This window comes from Mus caroli, unplaced genomic scaffold, assembly GCF_978045245.1.
Source record: "Mus caroli unplaced genomic scaffold, Mus_caroli_1 scaffold_1, whole genome shotgun sequence".
Lineage (NCBI taxonomy): Eukaryota > Metazoa > Chordata > Mammalia > Rodentia > Muridae > Mus > Mus caroli.
In genome coordinates, this window is record NW_028227256.1 from 150,939,768 (window position 1) to 150,960,221 (window position 20,454).

The 20,454-nt window shown below is 37.9% G+C and overlaps 1 protein-coding gene across 3 annotated transcripts in view; it reads right to left on the minus strand.

The window, feature by feature from the left end:
- Dhx9 (DExH-box helicase 9) overlaps window positions 1-20,454 on the minus strand; it is a 35,904-nt gene that overhangs the window by 13,457 nt on the left and 1,993 nt on the right. The window contains exons 2-13 of one of the 3 annotated variants that reach the window (XM_029477691.2): window positions 18,100-18,232; window positions 17,102-17,242; window positions 13,058-13,175; window positions 10,779-10,891; window positions 9,975-10,123; window positions 7,580-7,626; window positions 4,766-4,902; window positions 4,303-4,392; window positions 4,031-4,192; window positions 3,861-3,938; window positions 3,241-3,432; window positions 519-660 (exon numbers count right to left, since the gene is read on the minus strand). In XM_029477691.2, the coding sequence (XP_029333551.1) occupies window positions 519-660; window positions 3,241-3,432; window positions 3,861-3,938; window positions 4,031-4,192; window positions 4,303-4,392; window positions 4,766-4,902; window positions 7,580-7,626; window positions 9,975-10,123; window positions 10,779-10,891; window positions 13,058-13,175; window positions 17,102-17,242; window positions 18,100-18,210 (1,480 nt within the window). In that variant the 5' untranslated portion in view covers window positions 18,211-18,232. Of the gene's footprint in view, window positions 1-518; window positions 661-3,240; window positions 3,433-3,860; window positions 3,939-4,030; window positions 4,193-4,302; window positions 4,393-4,765; window positions 4,903-7,579; window positions 7,627-8,338; window positions 8,478-9,974; window positions 10,124-10,778; window positions 10,895-13,057; window positions 13,176-17,101; window positions 17,243-18,099; window positions 18,233-20,454 lie in introns of those variants that run through there. The other 2 variants (XM_021161044.3, XM_021161054.3) reach the window with 2 other exon arrangements.

A 20,454-nucleotide genomic window follows, 5' to 3' on the forward strand; every position in this document is an offset into this window, starting at 1 on the left:
TCAGATAACAACTAATCAACTAATCAAATACAATCATTGCATTGTATAGAAAAGGTCTTGCTTCAATAATATGCAAATAGAAATGTTTTAGATTTAGTTAATTTTATTTTTGGAGACAATAGTTTCTGTGTACAGCTATGACTGGCCTGGAAGGCATTCTGTACACCAGGCTGGCCTTGAACTCAAGAGATTAACCTATCTCTAGCTCCAGAGCCCTAGAATTGAAAAGTACACCAAACCAACAATAGCTGTTGGCAGTTCACTTTAAAAAAATAAATAAGTAAATAAACTGCAAACGAAAATACATCACCAGGCTGGAGAAATGGATCAACAGTTAAGAGCACTGACTGTTCTTCCAAAGAAAGGTACTAAGTTCAAATCCCAGCAACCACATGGTGGCTCACAACCATCCGTAATGAGATCTTCTTCATAATTACCTCTTCTGGGGTATCTGAAGACAGCTCCAGTGTACTTAAATATAATTAATAAATTAAAAAAAAAAAAAAAACATCACTGACCTACAGTACAAAACATTATACTGGCATGAGGGCGTGGAAGTATAGACTCAAATCGAACACTGTAACCACAGCTTTTCCCAGGCTCTTCTCCTCTCTCATAAGCAACTCGCTCTGCCACTGCAACTGCACTGATCCTTCTGGGCTGAAACAGAAATACAATATGAAATTACAAAGTTAGTATAGTTAGTTATTTAATAGTGTCTATGTGATATAAATAAAACCTACTAACATTGCTAGGCAAGTGCTCTATCAACAAACTAATACATGGCAGGATTTTTCTGGGCTTTTTCCGAGGCAGGGTTTCTCTGTAATAGCCATGGCTGTCCTGGAACTCACTTTGTAGACCAGGCTGGGCTCAAACACAGAAATCGGCCTGCCTCTGCCCCCACATGCTGGGATTAAAGGCATGCACCACCACCGCCCAGCCACAGCAGTTTTTTTTAAGTCTCAATTAACTCATTTAATAGTGAAATAATAGAAATGACCTTTATCAAGTTTGAATTTTTAATAAAGGAAGAATATATAACTATTTCCATTATATACATATGCAATTTATTTTTAGTTAAGAGTAGCTGCCTCGTGGGGCAGTGGTGGTGCATGCCTTTAATCCTAGCATTTGGGAGGCAGAGGCAGGCAGATTTCTGGGTTTGTGGCTAGCTTGGTCTAAAGAGTTGAGTTCCAGGACAGCCAGGCCTACACAGAGAAGAAACTCTGTCTCGAAAACAAACAAACAAAAAGAGTAACTGCCTCTAACTTCTAGTTCATCCCTTTAAAAATGATTAAGAGGAAAGGCACAAACCTACAAGGAACTGTTTCTTAAAAATACTATACACTTAATCCAAGTTTGAGCCAATACATGTCTCATTTTACTGTCCTAGAACTCACATGCATAAATCTTTTTTAAAAAGTTAGCTGTTAGCCAGGCGGTGGTGGTGCATGCCTTTAATCCCAGCACTTGGGAGGCAGAGGCAGGAGGATTTCTGAATTTGAGGCCAGCCTGATGTCTACAGAGTGAGTTCAAGGACAGCAGGGCTACACAGAGAGACCTTGTCTCGAAAATCAAAAAAGTTAGCTGTCAACAGATGATAAGGTTAAACCACATATATCGAGAATGTTAAGAAACTTTAAATTATGCTGCTAAAAATCCCTGTTTCATAAAACTTCCCTACAGAAACTGTAACTATAGTTAAGATTTATCAGCCCCTCTAACAATCTACTTAAAATTCTGACCATTCTAACAGTCAATTCCTTCCCCTAAGATGTTCCAGTCCAACAATTTTTTGTTTTGTTTTGTTTTGTTTTTTTGTTTTTTCGAGACAGGGTTTCTCTGTATAGCCCTGGCGGTCCTGGAACTCACTTTGTAGACCAGGCTGGCCTCGAACTCAGAAATCCGCCTGCCTCTGTCTCCCAAGTGCTGGGATTAAAGGCGTGCGCCACCACCGCCCGGCTGAGTCCAACAATTTTTGAATGTTTTAAAATAATTATCTGTAAGTGAGCATGCTCAAGAATGTCAACCTTGCACACACATAGTAATATTCATTTATCTTACTGTGAAGAAGCTGTTCTCTTTTACATTCTTGGATTTAATGTCTTCTCTCTCACAGGCAAAACTTGTCTGGCTATCTAATGTTCTTTTGCAATTCCACATTTATACTTCATAGTCTAAGCCTAGGATGAACTCAAGTGTTGCCAAACAATTCCCACATTCCATTTTGATGGCCGAACGAAGAAGACAGCTTTATTTCCACTTTAAGCTGTTAATAGACTTTAAATAAAATGTGCATTCATGGTTAAATGCACAGTAACACTGCCCTACAGGCTTCCTGCTAAATCCAAATTTGTGTTCACTTACAAATAAAGCAACTAATTGCATGATATATACTACCAATGCAGAAACACCCTTTGTAAATGCACACGAAATAAGGTTCATTACACTCCCAAGTCATAAATGGGGTTTGTTCAGGGTTACAACCAACAGTTTAACTTGATAATCAATACTCCTAGTAACTACTGCCCCCACCCCCTAATCCTGAGCAGTTTAAAAAGTTCTTATGGGACTTGAATAGCCAATTTTATGAAATCTTCCTTTGAAATTAGAAACAGTGGGCTGGAGAGATGGCTCCACGGTTAAGAGTACTGACTGCTCTTCCAGAAGGCCTGAGTTCAATTCCCAGCATCCAAATGGTGGCTCACAACCATCTGTGTAACGGGGTCTGATGCTCTCTTTTGTCTGAATATAGTTGACAGTGTATTCACATACATAAATTAAATAAACTTAAAATAAAAAGGAAAAGAAATTTAGAAAAGTGAATGTTACAACTCAGTCTTTAAGAGTGTATGTCCAGGGCTGGTGAGATGGCTCAGTGGGTAAGAGCACCCGACTGCTCTTCCGAAGGTCCAGAGTTCAAATCCCAGCAACCACATGGTGGCTCACAACCATCTGTAATGAGATCTGGCGCCCTCTTCTGGAGGGTCTGAAGACAGCTACAGTGTACTTACATATAATAAATAAATCTTAAAAAAAAAAATAAATTAAAAAAAAAAAAAAAAAAAAAAAAAAGAGTGTATGTCCAGCATGGTCAAGGCTTTTTAGGTCAAATCCCCAAGGGGTCGTGGGTAGGAGAGTGTTTGCGTTTTAACAATCTTGAAAACTTGCTTGACCATAAAATCTCAAACAATTGCTAGAACTCTATAAACTCCAAGACAAACAATGACTTCTTACCTGTGTCACGACAATATTGCATTCGGCTGCTCTGTCATTCTGGATAAAGTCATCCAAAATGTACTGTGGAACTTGTGTGGTTTTACCACAACCAGTAGCTCCTCGGATAATCACAACTGAATTTGAACTAATGGCTTCCAGAATTTCAGCTTCAAATTTCTTCACAGGAAGCAGCTCTCTCTCTTGTAACACCTGGTTTAGCAAAGTTTAAGTTTAAGTTATTTAAATCATTTCCATAAATGAGTACTGCTTTCTGTACTTGAGGTATTATTTCAAAGAATGAAAACATTATTCTCTATTAAAATTGATTCCCACTAAAATTTCTAGAAAATGTGATCTTCATACTCTAGTTCATTCTTAAGTCTTCATAAACATTATAAAAGTATTTTCCATTTTGTAATGACTTGTTAAACAATGTTATCACTTTACATTTGCTGTAAAAGTATTCAAACCACCTAATACTGAAAAACCAAGAAAGTAGTCCAATTCACTCATAGGTCCTGAATAGCCACTGTCATAATTAACTATAATTACCAATTTGGTACAAACCTGTCATTCAATCTAACTACAATGTATTTTAAGCTCTAGACAATTTATGTATAAGATCTTCCAACACTCACACTTTGTAAATTATGATCTTGTTCCATCTGGTATGTTAATTCATTTTTAAGGTCCATGCTTATTTGTTCTGTAGAAGCCTGTAAAAAGAAAACATTCAAAATCTATTTAACTCTGACCTAAAGAAAGATACAAAGGAAAATAAAGATCTAAGAACCCATATTGCACTTACATAAGCAAGGGGTCCCTCATCAATGTTGCTACTTGTCCAAGGATTCCAGTTGGATTGTGGAGGTGACCAAGGAACCACTCCCACTGCATTTTGTCTCTGAGATGGTTCAAAATGAGCCAATTTCCCAATGTTAAGTATAACTGGCATAGAAGGATCAACAGGCTATTTAAAAAAAAAAAAAAAAAAAAAAACAGCAAAAATAAATAAAGGAGGTATGCTCCTAAGGAAAGACTCTAAAACAAGGTAAACTACAAAGCTGTATATATGCTTACTGGGGGCACAATTTCAAGATCTAGCTCTTGAACCACATTTTGCAGCTGAAGCTCCAAATCTGGAGAAAGGAAAACTTTGTAAGGCTCCACCTACAAAGAAGGAGTAAAGAAAATCATCAATATATCCACTACTAATTTCACCTAAACTAATTAATATACAGCTGACATTAGGGCTATTATTACTAATTGCCAGAAACCAACAACTCTAAGTGAGAATTTCATCAACAACTCACTCAGTGGCCACTGTAAACACAAGTTCAGAGTACTGATCAGTACAACATTTAAATTTCTTCATCACTAAGTGCTGAGCTCACAGAATATAGCTCAGAAATAAAACATTATTTGTTTGGCATTTAAAAACCCTAATTTCCATCCCCATTCTAATGCCCCTCTTCCAACTCATCCCTCAAACTATAAATTCAACTCCTTTAGCCAAATACTACATTTATGCCTAAGAACTTACTCTCTCTCCTTCTTTCTTCTTTGTAAGCCCAGAGTAAGCTTCAATCACTCCAAGATGATAGAGCTGTCGGACAAGTGAGAGGGCACATGACTGTGCTGCTAATTTCTTATTTGATCCATGTTCACGTGCGAAAATCCCTATAAAGATTACCAAAGATAGAACTGAGCTTTAAAGAACCATAACAACTAGATATTTATATACTAAAGAACCATTAATATAAATTATAGCACAGATCTTCCCATTCTATTCACTAACCAAATAAAATTCTACAACCTAACAACTAATCATTTTGATAAAGACTGGCACAATATTGACATTAAAAAAAAAAAAGATTTATTATGTATATACTGTATGCATGTAGGCCAAGAAAAGGGGACCAGATCACATTATAGATGGTTGTAGCCAGTGTAGTTGCTGGGAATTGAACTCAGGACCTCTTGAAGAGCATCCAGTAGCTCTTAGCCTCTGTGCCATCTCTCCAGCCCCTAAACTGTCATTACTTGCATGCCATTAAATCAGATTTAAAACAATGAAAACAAGTATAAGACAAAATTGAATATACAGTCACTGCTTTGATTTGTTAAGATATTTCTACTGAATTATCTCTGAAGTTTAAGATTATATGAGCCCAGGGTTCCAAAACAACTTTAATGAGAGCAAGGTTTATAAAAAAGCCTTACTTACAAGTCCATTGTCTGTCACAACTACTTCAGTATGCTTTAAAGTATCAAAGTAAAAACAGACTGAACACAAAATGTCAGTTCTATACAAGTCAGAGCTACATGGTGAGAAGCTGATTCAAAATAAAAAACAAGTGAAAACTGACAAGTTATATAGCAAAGTTTTCCATAGGCTAAACATAAGTATTTTTGTTAAGTTGCAGAATTCTTTATACAAAGTATAAAAAGTATTTTTATACAGAATTCTTTATACAAAGTATTTCAGGACCTTTTTCTAACTCTCCTGATCAAATGAATTGAGCCACTGTTATTATATATGGTACAAATTTAAAGTCTGTCAGTAAAACAGGTACAGAGCCTATTGTATCCCAACATACCTAATAGGTCTTAATCTTAGTGTTCAATAAAAAGAATATAAGCCTATCATCTAACATGGATATCATCTATGTTTTCTCAGGGTTAGTGATCTCATGGTTTCTGTCTGGTTGAGAGGAATCAGACAGCATAGCCTCCAACAAGTGGGTTTTTTTTTTGTTTTGTTTTTGGTTGTTGTTACAGAGGGTCTCACATATTCTGTATTACTACTCTCACTCTGGACACACTTTTCTGATTCTTCTGCATCATCTCCCAGTGTTAGGTCTGTACCTCCTTACCTAGCTTATGTGGTACTTGGGATCAACCCCAGGCCCCAGAATATTATGCAAATAATCCTCTAACTAACTTAAGCTACAAGCCACCAGCCCTCACACTTAAATTTTGGTTTGGGGTTTATTTCATAGAAAAATTTCAGGTCCTTCTAAATCTAAACTTACTACAGCACTGAAACCCAACACAAAAGAACAATTTTTGCACATTATACTGATAAACAGCCCAAGAATTTGTTCATGGTAGGCAAGCACCTCAGCTTGTTTTGTTGTGCAGGAAACCAAACTTCATAGCTTTCTACTAATCTTCTAATTAATTGTCTAAAAATCTTCTAAATCTATAATCTTACCTATTTATTTCAGACTACTTAAAAACTGGGGTTTTGTGGCTGGTGAGATGGCTCAGTGGGTAAGAGCACCCGACTGCTCTTCCGAAGGTCCAGAGTTCAAATCCCAGCAACCACATGGTGGCTCACAACCATCCACAACCAGATCTGGCGCCCTCTTCTGGAGTGTCTGAAGATAGCTAGTGTACTTATATATAATAAATAAATCTTAAAAAAAAAAACAAAACAAAACTGGGGTTTTACAGTTTTACTGTTCCTTTTGTTCCTTGAGACAGGTTTTCCTCTATGTAGCGCAGGATGTCCTGGAGTTCACTCTGTATACAAGAGGCTGGCCTTGAACTCAGATATGCCCCTTCCCTTGCCTCCCAACTACTGGGATTAAACGCTTGTGCAACCACTGTCCAGCATCCTGTTTGTTAAAGCAAGGTTTCACTCTGAAACCCAAACTACACTGGAATTTATGGGCAATCCTCTTTATACCTTAGCAATCCATACAGGGCATACTGGTACTTATCACCATGCCTAACTTTGACGGTGCTGTCATGTAGTCAAATAGCTATTTTTAGGCATTTAATTCTATTATCCAATCCAACCCTTGTTAAATTCCATTTTCCTATTTTAACCTAGAACTTTAAAAATCCTTCATGATTTCTTTGGCCACTAAAATATTACATTGGCATCTTTTGTATATGCAGATGGGGAGATAAAGCTGGTGTTAAAGATCAATATTATATTAACATTGCGGCAGGTACTATTGAGACCTAAACCTTGCTACCAATAGATTTCTTTGGCATATGCCAAGACCTAGACCAGTGAGTTCCCACAGGCACTGGCAGCTGCTTATTAGGACAAAGGGCTCTGTCCACTGTGCACCTCCTTAGCTTTACTTTCCCTAGCCTGCTAACACCTTCCCTCTCTTACTTGCCAATATTACCAACTCCTAAGACCCTATGTGTACTCAATCTATTGTTCCTTTAAATGAATAAATTTTTCTATTAATGTAATAGGCTAAAATTCTCTTCCTGGAAAATTTAATAACTTCTTTACATTGTTACATGTTCTATCATAGTAGCCCAAGCCTTCAATGTAAAAATATTTCTGCAAAAATGTTTAAGAGCATTTAAAAAAAGCAATTACACTTACTTCTGCCGAGCTGCTTGATATAAATGGTCATTTCTGCAATAAAGCTCCTGTAACAACATATACAAACAAGGTTAGAAATTTACCACCGTAAATTACTCCTTTATCTCCCTAGTCAGGGAGGATTTCCAACTGCATTAGACAAAAATTATAGCAAAAACCATTTCGAACACTTATTTTTGTCCAATCCTAGAACAGAAAGTATGTAAACTGCAAATATATGTCATTAGGTAAAAACAGCTGATGAGCTTTCTTTCCATGAAAAGAAAATGTTATGGTTTTAGATTATTGATTTACTATTTTTATCCCAAGGTTGGAGTCTGAATATGAAAATGCTTTCAATGAAAGAAAATTGTTTGTAATTGAGAGCTAAGAAACACACCAGACTCTTCAAAAGTGTTTGAACTAACTTACAACTGCAACCTGTTAGGGTAATTTATACATGCAACCACTATATACCAGTAGCACCTGTAGCAGAGTTCCAATTTATCTCAAGCTGGAAGAAGTCCTTGGTTACAAAAAAAATTTAGCCTATTTTTTTAGATACTTAAACCAGGGCCTAAAGAACAAAAGTCATTTTTCACATTACAGATAGCTAAAACTGCTAGCAGGCTCTAGGAGTAAATATAGGTTTTAGGTTTTTATGCCGGTCCTTTACTGCTCAGGCACATTCAAACTTGTCTTTGTGCTGTGAATAAAAGGTTAGGAGAAACTTAAGGGGAAAAAAGTTAGTTTCCTTCCTCAACTTCTTTGTCAACTGACCTTCAGGCACAAGGGCTTCAAGGGGGTCAAAGGCCACTGGCTTTCAGGGGAACAACATCCACCCTTTCATTAATGACACCGATGACAGTATGTTTCTCAGCCAGGCTTAAAGTCAGCACTCAATCTCATTCTCCTCCACCTAGGGGGGAACAGCAACACCAGAAATCAGTTTACAATAGTTTCCCATGTGATTGCTTAGTTCAGCCTAAGCATCAGCACATGTGTATATGAACACAGACCTCTGGTGTTGCTGTCTTGTTATGCCTTTCAATAAAGGACATACAGGAGCAATGTGTCCCAGCTCCAACTGTCTGCCTCTTACATTGTTTTGTCCTGAATTCTTTGTTTTACATCAGAAATCAGTAAAATACTGACATCAAATGTTGGTGGTTTTTTTTGAAGGGTGGGTTGGGGGGTTGGGAGGGCAGCAATTCAATGAGCTTCAGGAATACTTAGATAAAAATAGTAAAAGTGGTAGTAGTAGTTAGTAGTAACATTAATGCTGGGAATTTGAGCTCAGGGCCTCATGCATGCTATACAAACATTCCAACCCTGAGCTCTTATCGCCAGCCTTTCTAATTATTCTTAAGAGAAAAACCACCAGGAGCTGCCAAGTACAATAAGTTGTAGACAAAGTATTAAAGGAAATGAAGTCTTTTTACAGCCTGGGAGTTTTGTTTTTTAAATTCTGATACCAAAACGGAGAACACTCTTAAAAATATAACACTAAATATAGTATGAGAATTCAGGACTGAACAAAGTAGTAGGAAGCAGGAGGAGCCATGCTCTCATCATTTTTAGTAAGTGGTCAATTTGTTTTGTTTTGTGTAATAATTTTAGGGTTGCTACTTGCACCCAAGGGAGAACACTTTAATTTCAGAAAAATGTTTTAAATTTATTTTGGATAATTTATTTTGTATAATTAAAGATAGCAAATCGAATCAAAATATTTTGAAAACCACTTCCTTTTCTCTTCCAATAAAAATACAGTGCCTCCCTGAGAAATCTAATCTGTATGAGCCTTCCTGGGAGTAATAAGTACTACACCCTGGAATGCTCTTAGGAAGAACATCAAGCAGGCTGAGAAACATACGGTCACATATCTTCCCTTACATTGTTTTAAAAGCTTAACAGAAAAAAAAAAAAGGCATTCTAATTTAAACCATATTTAAGAACTTCGCGATCCTTTAACTTCAGGGTACTCAAGTAACGGGACTCTTAAAAGAGCTGCCAACATTAAACTGAAATCAAATTTGGATATAGGTAATACATACAATCTACTTCTAAGACAACAAAACATACCAGAACCATTTAAGTATTTAAAGATATCGCCAATAACTACACTGGGGGGGGGGGGGAATCACCGCCTCTGGCCAATTAGGTCAACTCGTAGCAAACCACCACAGTAGATATTAACTGACATCAAAGTCCAGCAACAGACTTTTGCAGGACTTCTTATAGAATAGCATTACATTCTTTTAAAAAAGTATGGTAAACTACAAGTCAGTAATTCTTATATATTTATCTTTTTACAATTCACTGCTGGCGCACACAGTTAACTGAGTAACATTTAGTTAATAAGCATAAAGTCAAACCACCTTAACTTTTTACAAGGAAAATAGTGAAACAAGCAAACCTGTTGTGGTCGGGACCCACTTGGGTGTACTTATATTCTCCTTGGATCTTTTCTTTTTGGAAATACTGGTTCAGACGAGCCTTAGCATTTTCCAGTGTCCAGTTTCCATGAAGCCCAGCATTTAAATCCACTTCTTCTGACTCTAGAGTCTGTAGAATCAATGATGAGTAAATTTGGCTGCACAATAATAATGTACAGGTTTTTTTTTTTTCAATATAAAGCCAGATTTTTATTTTTGTAGTGCTGAGATCCAGGGGTTTGAACATGACTAGTCAACCACTTTATCACTGAGCCTGTTTTTTTTTTTCTAAGATTTATTATTATACATAAGTACACTGTAGCTGTCTTCAGGTGCACCAGAAGAGGGCGTCAGATCTCATTAAGGATGGTTGTGAGCCACCACGTGGTTGCTGGGATTTGAACTCAGGACCTCTGGAAGAGCAGTAGGTGCTCTTAACCACTGAGCCATCTCTCCAGCTCGAGCCTGTGTTTTTGAGATAGGATATCACTATGTTCTTAGAACACTATAATCCAGGTTGGCCTTGAACTAGTCATTCTCCTGACCCTCTCTTTAATGCTGAGACTACAAGCATGTACTCCAGGGTTATACAACCAACTAGTAAAACAGGCTTTTTAGCTAGGGCCACTGGAATGAAGGCCAGCCTGGGATTGAAGACTGTCTCAAAACAAACAAACCAACAACTCAATGTGCTATTAACTTGTATAGGTACTCAACTCTGCTGTGAAATAAATCCCAAGTCCCATTTTCAAGAATTTAAATTAACACTATGTAAGATTCCTCACCGCTTGCACTTCTTGTTCTTCCTTTCTTGAGTAGTAATCTTTAAGGTTGGCTCCTCGGTCCCAAGTAGGTCCAGGAGAGCCATAGCCAGAAGACTCAACTCCAGAATTATTTTCTGCTATATAAAAAAAAGAAAATTGCTCTTTTAATTAACCAAGTTTGGGGGAAGAAAGCTACATATTTTAACAAATGTCCCTGACTACGTGTTTGTATACAGGTTTTCAATAATCTGGAAGGACATCTGAAATAATCAGGACTGTATTGGTCAGCCTATTTATTTATGGTTGTCTATGTCTATGCATGTGGCGGCCATAGTGTAACCTCCAGGAAGCAGTCAAGTAGTTTAGTCTAATAATTAATGTTAACTGGCAACTTTACTCTCAATCCCATGGTATGGTCTGTTAAGAGATTTTCTTGGTTAATGAGAGAAGACAAGACACTGTAAGTGTCCCATTGTTTGGATAATGAAAATAGAAAACAAACTAACAATTAACAGCACAAATTCCCTGCTCTCTGCCAGGTGATCAGCTGTCCACGCTTTTGCCACTTTCAATCTTGTCATGCACTATAAAGCAGAATAAATAAACCCTTTCTTATTTGACCAGCTTTTCACTGGGCTAGTATATTTAGGTACCTAGCAGGCCAACATTCCCACAGAACCATTTGTCTACACAATATGGATGCTGGTGGGGTATAGAACACAAGTACTCATACTTGGTTGACTCTTTCTACTCAGCACTAATCTGTACTTTTTTTTAACTTAAGACACTGTAGCTGTCTTCAGACATATCAGAAGAGGGCATTAGATCCCATTACAGATGGTCATGAGCCACCATGCTATTGCTGGGAATTGAACGAAGGACCTCTCTCTCTCTGCAAGAGCAGTCAGCATTCTTAACTGCTGAGCCATCGCTCCAGCCCCACTAATGTGTACTTTTAAGACATACTTATTTCAGTTGTTTTTATATATAAAATAACAAAGCACAAAACTATCCAGGCTAGGAAATGTCTAGCTGGTAAAGGTATGAACCTAATAATCTGAGTCTGCATTAAAAGCTGAATGTATTTTTTCCTGTCTTCTATACACTTGTTCTTTAAAAAAAAAAAAAAAAAAAAGGGGGGGGGGAGTTCTTGAATACAATACACACAGGGGAGGTCAGTCTGTCTCTATATTATTTAGCTTTGGCTGTACCAAAACTTGGTAAGTAGACCAGAACACCTCTGAACTCATGAGGATCTATTTGCCTCTGCCTTCCAAGTAAGTGCTGGAATTAAAGGTGAGTATGCCACCGTGCTTGGCCCAAAAGCAACACATCTTTTTAAGTAAAACATTTTTTAGAGATGCTGGAAATGAAGTTTGTTTAATACAATGCCAAGACGTCTACAAAGCACCAAGCAAGCACTGGGTTCAACCCTGACCACAGAATAACACTAGGTGTGGTGAACATGCCTAAAGCCCAGCTTTGGGAAAGTAGAAACAGGAGAATCTGAAAGTGTAAATTCATTCTCCAAATTACAGCCTAAATAAAAACAGAAACACAAAACCTAATTCTGAAAAGAATGCTAATCCCAGGACTAATAATTAGGAGCCCCTGGAAGTTTTGACTCTATATAAACCCAGAGTGGGATGCTAAAGAGATGGTTCAGCAGTTAGGAGCACTGGTTTCTCTTACAAGACTCATGTTTGATATGCAGTACCCATGAAGGCTCAGGTTAACTCCAGTTGTGAGGAGTGGTGGCCTATTGTGGCCTCCACAGGTACTTCAGGCAAACATCAATATGCATGAACTCTAAAGTGACAGATTAGTTTCATAATTTGTTCAAGTCAAAATAGGATAGATGCTGTAAATTGTGTTTCAGTATTTGTTAGAAACCTGGTCAAAATCTTACTCTGCCCTTAATAACCCAAATAAAATTTTCAGCAGGGCTAGAAACCACAAATCCTCTTACAGGTATACAGGTAGGGCAAAACAAAAGGTGGATGTAATACAAAATTCAGCCAGAGTATCTAATATGTGCAAAGCCCTCTAAGCCTGATACACAGCCATATAAAAGGCAACTAACTCATAAAATTCTATAACCCACTTGGTGGCCCGTAAGTATCGCAGGTAAAACACCTATAAATTTAAATCTTTTAAACAGAACAAACCCTACAACAGTGGCAGCTTGAGTGGGATCACCTAATAAACATGTTTATTGATTTTTCTATACAATGACAAGATGAGGTGACCAAGCATGATTGTGCTATCCTCCATTAAGTACATATATTCAAGTCACTTACCTTCTGCTTTGAGAGCCAGGTGAGGAGGAAGTGGCCCTCCCATGGGTGCTGGTAAGCCTTCTCCGGTACTTGCTGTGCTATCAGAGGTGTCACTAAGTATGGGCGGGGGTGGTACAATCTACAAAAGGAAAAGTCAAGTGTCAGTACTTGGGTTTTTTGTTTGTTTTGCAGAAACTAGAAGACTCTTTCAAGACTACTCAAAGATACCCATATATTAAACATCCTTCCCCATAGTATTTTTCCCATTTCTGTGTTTGAAGACAAAGTTTCAAGTAACTTAAGAATGATATTACCTCCACTTGCTGAGATCCTAAGTACATGTTACAGCTTGGCTTTTACCATTGGTTTTGTTTCCTTAGTATCTGAACATCTTTTAAAGGATGTCCAAATATCATACACTCCAATCAGGAATCATTCTTTTTCATTTTTGATCTGCAAGGATACCTGTGCACTTAGAAAGCTTTCTTAGCTGGGCACAGTAGCTTATACCACACCCTATCACCTGGGACACTAAACAATCAAGAATTCAAGACCAATCTGGACTATCAGTGAGTTCTAATTCAACTTTTCTTGAAGTAATAAGAATCATCTTAAAGGATTAAGAAAGCAGCTACAGCCGGGCGTGGTGGCGCACGCCTTTAATCCCAGCACTCGGGAGGCAGAGGCAGGCGGATTTCTGAGTTCGAGGCCAGCCTGGTCTACAAAGTGAGTTCCAGGACAGCCAGGGCTATACAGAGAAACCCTGTCTCGAAAAACCAAAAAAAAAAAAAAAAAGAAAGCAGCTACAAGCAGTAGTGCATGTGTTTAACTCCAGTAATGAAAGAGGCAAGGATACATATCAAGGATACCCTGTCTTTTTAAAAAAATTAAATCTTCAGCCAAGTATGGTAAAGCATCCCTTTAATTCCAGCAACTAGAAGCGGGATAGCTGCTCTAAATTTGAAGCCATTCAAATTGAGAAGTTAAAGAGCAACGTTAAAGTAGCTCAAAAACAAAAACAAAACAAAAAACAAAAGTGCTGGGCATAGTGACATACACCTTCAGTCAACACTACAGGAAGCCAGGCGTGGTGGTGCATGCCTTTAATCCCAGCACTCGGGAGGCCAGTCTGGTCTACAAAGTGAGTTCCAGGACAGCCAGTGCTACACAGAGAAACCCTGTCTCGAAAAACAAAAACAAACAAACAAAGAAACACTACAGGAAGCAGAGGCAGGCTGGTCTACATAATGTGTTCTAGGATAGTCAGAGCTACGGCCTACAGAGTGAGACCTTGTCTCAAAGATAAACATAAGCAAGAGTTTTCTTGTACAGAAGTATAAAGTGCCGGGCGGTGGTGGCGCACGCCTTTAATCCCAGCACTCGGGAGGCAGAGGCAGGCGGATTTCTGAGTTCGAGGCCAGCCTGGTCTACAAAGTGAGTTCCAGGACAGCCAGGGCTACACAGAGAAACCCTGTCTCGAAAAACCAAAAAAAAAAAAAAAAAAAAAAAAAAAAGAAGTATAAAGTATTATATGTTATAGTGAATAACTGTTCCTTTTCAGTGAGTTCTAATTCAACTTTTCTTGAAGTAATAAGAATCATCTTAAAGGATTAAGAAAGCAGCTACAGCCGGGCGTGGTGGCGCACGCCTTTAATCCCAGCACTCGGGAGGCAGAGGCAGGCGGATTTCTGAGTTCGAGGCCAGCCTGGTCTACAAAGTGAGTTCCAGGACAGCCAGGGCTATACAGAGAAACCCTGTCTTGAAAAACAAAAACAAAAACAAAAAAAAAAAAAAAAAGAAAGGGCCAATGAAATGACTTGGTAAGGGCACTTGCTAGTAATTCTAATGATCTATGTTTGATCCCTGGACCTCACCTAGTAGTGGAAAAGTTGATTCCTTTAGTTTGTCCTGGGACTAGGCACAAATACATAAGATAAATATTGGAAAAGAAAAAATAAATAAAAAAAGAAAGAAAAAGATAAATATAAGAAATATTTTAATATTTGTACAGGGTTGTTATAATCTATATATATATATATATATATATATAATTAAAACAACCATGGTATCAAAATCAAAAGTAGCAAAGTATGGCAGCACACGCATATAGTTCCTTCACTCCAAGTCTTGTAAATTCAAAATCAGCCTGATACAGCCAGGACTGCCTAGTCTTAAACCAAAAAAAGGATAATCCGCCACATGACTTCTCTTGGATATTAAATATCAGCATTTTTTTTCCTTTTTCGTCTGCCTTGAAACTCTCTGTAGACCAAGCTGGTTTCATATCTGCCTACCTCTGTCTCCCTAATGATGGAATTAAAGGAATAAAATAGGCCACTACTGACCAGTCCAACGGAGTTTTTGAAACCTAACATATGATATATACAGTGAACAATTCTATTTAAGTGTATCTCATTTATATATTTCATTAAAGCATTGTTTGGGGAACTAGATACCATGCCACACACCTGTATTTTAAACATTTGGTTATCTGAGACCTGTTTTGAGTTTTCAAATGCTTCTAACTTAAGTTGTAAAACAAATCTTTAAAAAAAACATGGCAGGGCAGTGGTGGCACACACCTTTACTCCCAGCACTTGGTAGGCAGAGGCAGGCAGATTTCTGAGTTCAAGGCCAGCCTGGTTTACAGACTGAGTTCCAGGACAGCCAGAGCTATACAGAGAAAACCTGTCTCGAAAAACTAAAGGGGGGAAGAGCCCACCAGATTTCACAGCCCAACCAATTATCCCAGCTACTCTACTCTTAAGACCCAAGCAAGATCTGTCTAGGCTACCCAGAGACCCAGCCTTGGTCTTAGCTGGGCAGTGGTGGCATAGGCCTTGAATCCCAGCACTCAGAAAACAGAAGCACATGATCTCTGAGTTCTCTACAAAAACTAGTTCCAGTCAGCCAGAGCTAAAGAAACCCTGTGTAGAGAAAAAAGGAAAAAACAAAAAAACCTATCTTCATAAAAAAAAAATTTCGCCGGGCGTGGTGGCGCACGCCTTTAATCCCAGCACTCGGGAGGCAGAGGCAGGCGGATTTCTGAGTTCGAGGCCAGCCTGGTCTACAAAGTGAGCTCCAGGACAGCCAGAGCTATAAAGAGAAACCCTGTCTCGAAAAACCAAAAAAAAAAAAAAAAAAAAAAAAAAATTTCACTTAGGCAGCCTAGAATACATAACATGTATGTTTATAAGGGAGAAGAAGGAAAACCCAGTCTTACAATTAAATTTCAGTAACTGCCATCTAAAAATAACGGCTTTTCGAGTTCAAGGCTAGGGTGTTTTAGGGAATAGAATACAAGGTTGAAGCCTTTATCTCTTCCAAAACAAACCCTCTTGCCCCTCCTGTATCTCACCACCTGAAATGCCCTAGAATAAGAAAAAAATTGGAGGTTGGCAGGGTGTATGTAGTAGCACCTGCCTTTAATCCCAGGATTGGAAGACAAAGCAAGTGGATCTCTGAGTTCAAGGCTAACCAACCTCTACATAGTGAGTTTAAGGACAGCCACTACTACATAGTGTCAAAACGGAGGAAGAAAGTGGGGAAAAAAACTGAGGCTAGCACCAGGACTTGATACACTATGACCTATTGTAATGAACACTCATGAAAAAGAAAAGCTGAATTTACAATGGTGCTATTTCCCAATGAAAACAATCTGAAAATTTTTATTTTTTCAGCCAAAAATTAATTTCTTGTACTTATCCCTTCTGAGCATCATAGCTTAGTAATACAATATACTTTAAATGCTGACTGTTCATACTCTTTGGGGGCATGTCTGAATGGCTGTGTTTTTAGTGCTTATTGGTAGCCTGAGGAAAGGACAAATTCACAACTCAAGGTATGGTTTCTACCAAGTATGTCCTTTCTGCACATTTCAGGTAGAAAAAAAAATCTCAACTGTTTCTAAAACTCAATACATTTTTGTATAGCCACTATATTCTTTCATATAATGTCCCTGCACAGTGTATTTGTGGGCACACTCTGTAAATCTGTTAACTTGAACCCAAGGGTAGAAAGGGGAAAGCAAACAAAAATATCAAGTTCTTGGTCATAAATACTTACCCCAACAGCTGGAACTTCTTCACTCTTTACTTCATTTATTCGAACCAAATAGTTAACAAAGTCTCTGGCAGCATTGCTCTGTGCATCCTTTTTATTGGTGGAATTGCCCATACCAGCATAATTAAACCCTTCTACTCGAACCTTTAAGATTCAAGGGGGAAAAAAAGTTGAATTAAAGCTGGGTAATTCTAGGATTTAAAAAAATAAATTAAATGGCCAATTAAAGGCAAAATACAACTATTTTAGACACACTACATAAGTAAATATTCCTTTAACATACCCAAGCAACACATGGATTATTTAACTAAAACCGAGGAACTGAATTAATTGTTCATTGATATACTGGTTCAACAGTATCAATTTAAGCGTCTCAGGTTTCTACACTTAAATTTTTTCAGATTGGGTATCTAACTAAGCTCTGTGGACAGTACTTGCCGATCAAATGGCTGGCCTTAAACCACCACCACTGAACTGTGGGGCTTAGGGGAGACAAGACAGCAAGTGGACTAAGCAAGAGCACTTTGCCTCCAAACTGATGAACTGGAATTGAATCCCCTAGACTGGTAGAGCAAGAGAAATTAACTCCCACAAACTGCCCTGATTTTCACATGGTTCTGTGCACACACAACCATGCAATTTAATAATAACTTTGTAATAACTAAGGGAAAACACTACCTTTCTTTTTAATACTTTGCTTCTCTAAACAGAGAACCCAGGGGTGGTGGTGCATGCCTTAAGTAAGTCTAACCACACCCACCCCCCAAAATGTAAAACTGCAAACATTTATCCTCTGACTTACTAGCACCAAGGAAGCTTTGGAAGCATTAGAGTAATTTCCCTAGCCAAGTATTGCAAGATAAGGTTTCTTTGAAAATAATAAAACCAGCCAAGTCAAAACAAATTCTACAACCTGCAACAGTTCAGCCTTTCCAAATGAAACATTCCTTTAAAACCAGACGAACTTCACAAGTATATAAATTAACTGTATTCTTAAATACCTCACACATGAATTTCTGTCTGTTTTTGTTTCCTACTGCTCTAATTTCATAGGCTGGAGTCATCTTCCTTTTGCCACACCAGGCATACAGAAAATTTTTAATGTCACCCATGATTCAGGTGTCTTCTTCACACCTAAGAAAACAAGTTAAAAACATTATGATAGCAAAACCTCATACATTCTATCACACTACTCTTAAACTTACCTATAAAGAAAATTTAATTTAATTGAACTCTATGGCATGTAGTAAAAAAGATACAAGCTGTAAAATTTGAATTATACACATACCCTACAATGGTTATTGTTGTAGACTGATTTTTAATTTCAAATGTTTTATGCTGTAGCCTACATTCTACAATGAATATCTTACATGCTTTAAAGTTATCCCTCCCAGCAATGAGAATGAGAACCATGTCACATTCTATTACTTTTTTTTTAAGATTTATTTTATGTACATTGGAGCTGTAGTGATGGTTGTGAGCCATCATGTGGTTCCTGGGAATTTGAATTCAAGACTTCTGCACAATCTGGTCGCAAGATTTATCTATTATATCTAAGTACACCGTACTTGTCTTCAGATGCACCAGAATAGTGTGTCAGGTCTCATTATGGATGGTTGTGAGCCACCCTGTAGTTTCTTTGAACTCAGGACCTTCAGAAGAGCAGTTGGCACTCTTAACCACTGAGCCATCTCTCCAGCCCCTATTACTTTCTAAATTTTCAGAGAAATTTTAAGTGAAAATGAAATAGAAAAAAAAAAAATAAATAAGATGGCTCAGTGGTTAGGTTCACTTGCTGATATTGAAGATACAGATTCAGCCACTTGCAACTAGCAATCATTGGCTCTAAGCGTTCAGACCTCTCAAGGTACCTGGCATCCAAGTGTACACAAACTTACAGAATACTCATACACACAAAAATAAAAGGCATTATTTTTAAAAGAAAATTTAAGCAAAGTCCCATGTGACTGACTCATGGTGTAGTCAAATTCAAATTCACTGTATCAAGAAATACCACCGAGCCGGGCGGTGGTGGCGCACGCCTTTAATCCCAGCACTCACTCGGGAGGCAGAGGCAGGCGGATTTCTGAGTTCGAGGCCAGCCTGGTCTACAAAGTGAGTTCCAGGACAGCCAGGGCTATACAGAGAAACCCTGTCTCGAAAAACCAAAAAAAAAAAAAAAAAATACCATCACAGACACACACAAAGCCAGGCAGTAACCTTCACTTGGAAGATGGCTATGAACAAAAGTTTACTTAGAGTTACATATAGCACTCTCCACAAACTAAAACAACCAAAACTACAGAAATGGCCACAATTTGTATATAATCAGGCTAAAATCTAAATAAAGCCTTTATTTTAACCTATAGCCTAGACTGACTTCAGCTACCATAAACAGACCAAAAACCAGGGAGGGGCCAGCTGTTTTTTAAGGCCACTGATTTACATAACCAGTTCTAGGCCTCCTATGATTACATAGTGAGACAATCTCAAAACAAAAACCTGGGGCTGGAGTTGGCTCAGTGCTTTCTCTTACAGCATTTCTCTTTCAGAGGAGCTAGGTTTGATACCTATATCACAAGGTAACTTGCATATACACATTCATAACTCTAGTCCCAAGGGACCCAAGGCCCTCTTCTAGAGGCAAATGGTACATATACATACCCACAAAATACTCATGCAGAAAAAAAAAAAAAAGATCACATTTAGGACAGGGGAGAGGAGATCTATTACTATATATAGTAGGCTGTAAAATGACATCTTACACCAACCAAATCTGACCCCAATAAACTTCTTAGTCTTATCTTGTGGCCTACCAACTTTGACTAGTCATTTGGTAAATCAAATGACAAAGCCAGATAATACAAACTCAAGCTAAAGACATGGAGACCAGCCTGGTCTACAGAGTGAGTTCCAGGACAGCTAGTGCTAAAGAGAAACCCTGTCTCGAAAAAACAAAAAGCTAAAGACAATAAAGACTCCTTCACAAGTCTGGCTGTTCTGGCTCAGGCATTTAATTCCAGCACTTGGAGAGCAGAGACAGGCTGATCTCTTTAAGTTGGAGGCTACCAAGTCTACAGAGAAACCCTGTCTCCAAAACAAAAACCCCAAACATAAGTAAATGTACAAAGTAAATGAGTAACAAAATATAGGGCCCATCAAACCCCTTTATCTCTAGAAAACCCATTTAATATTAAACATTCATGCTAATTAAGTCCAAACAGATCGATACAGTCCTTAAGGCTCCAAAATTTATCCGAGGAAAATACTAATATTCCCATCTATAAACTAGGCATCTCAGTAATAATTTTAAACGTACTAAAGTATATTCAAACCCTTATCCATTAAATTCCCAT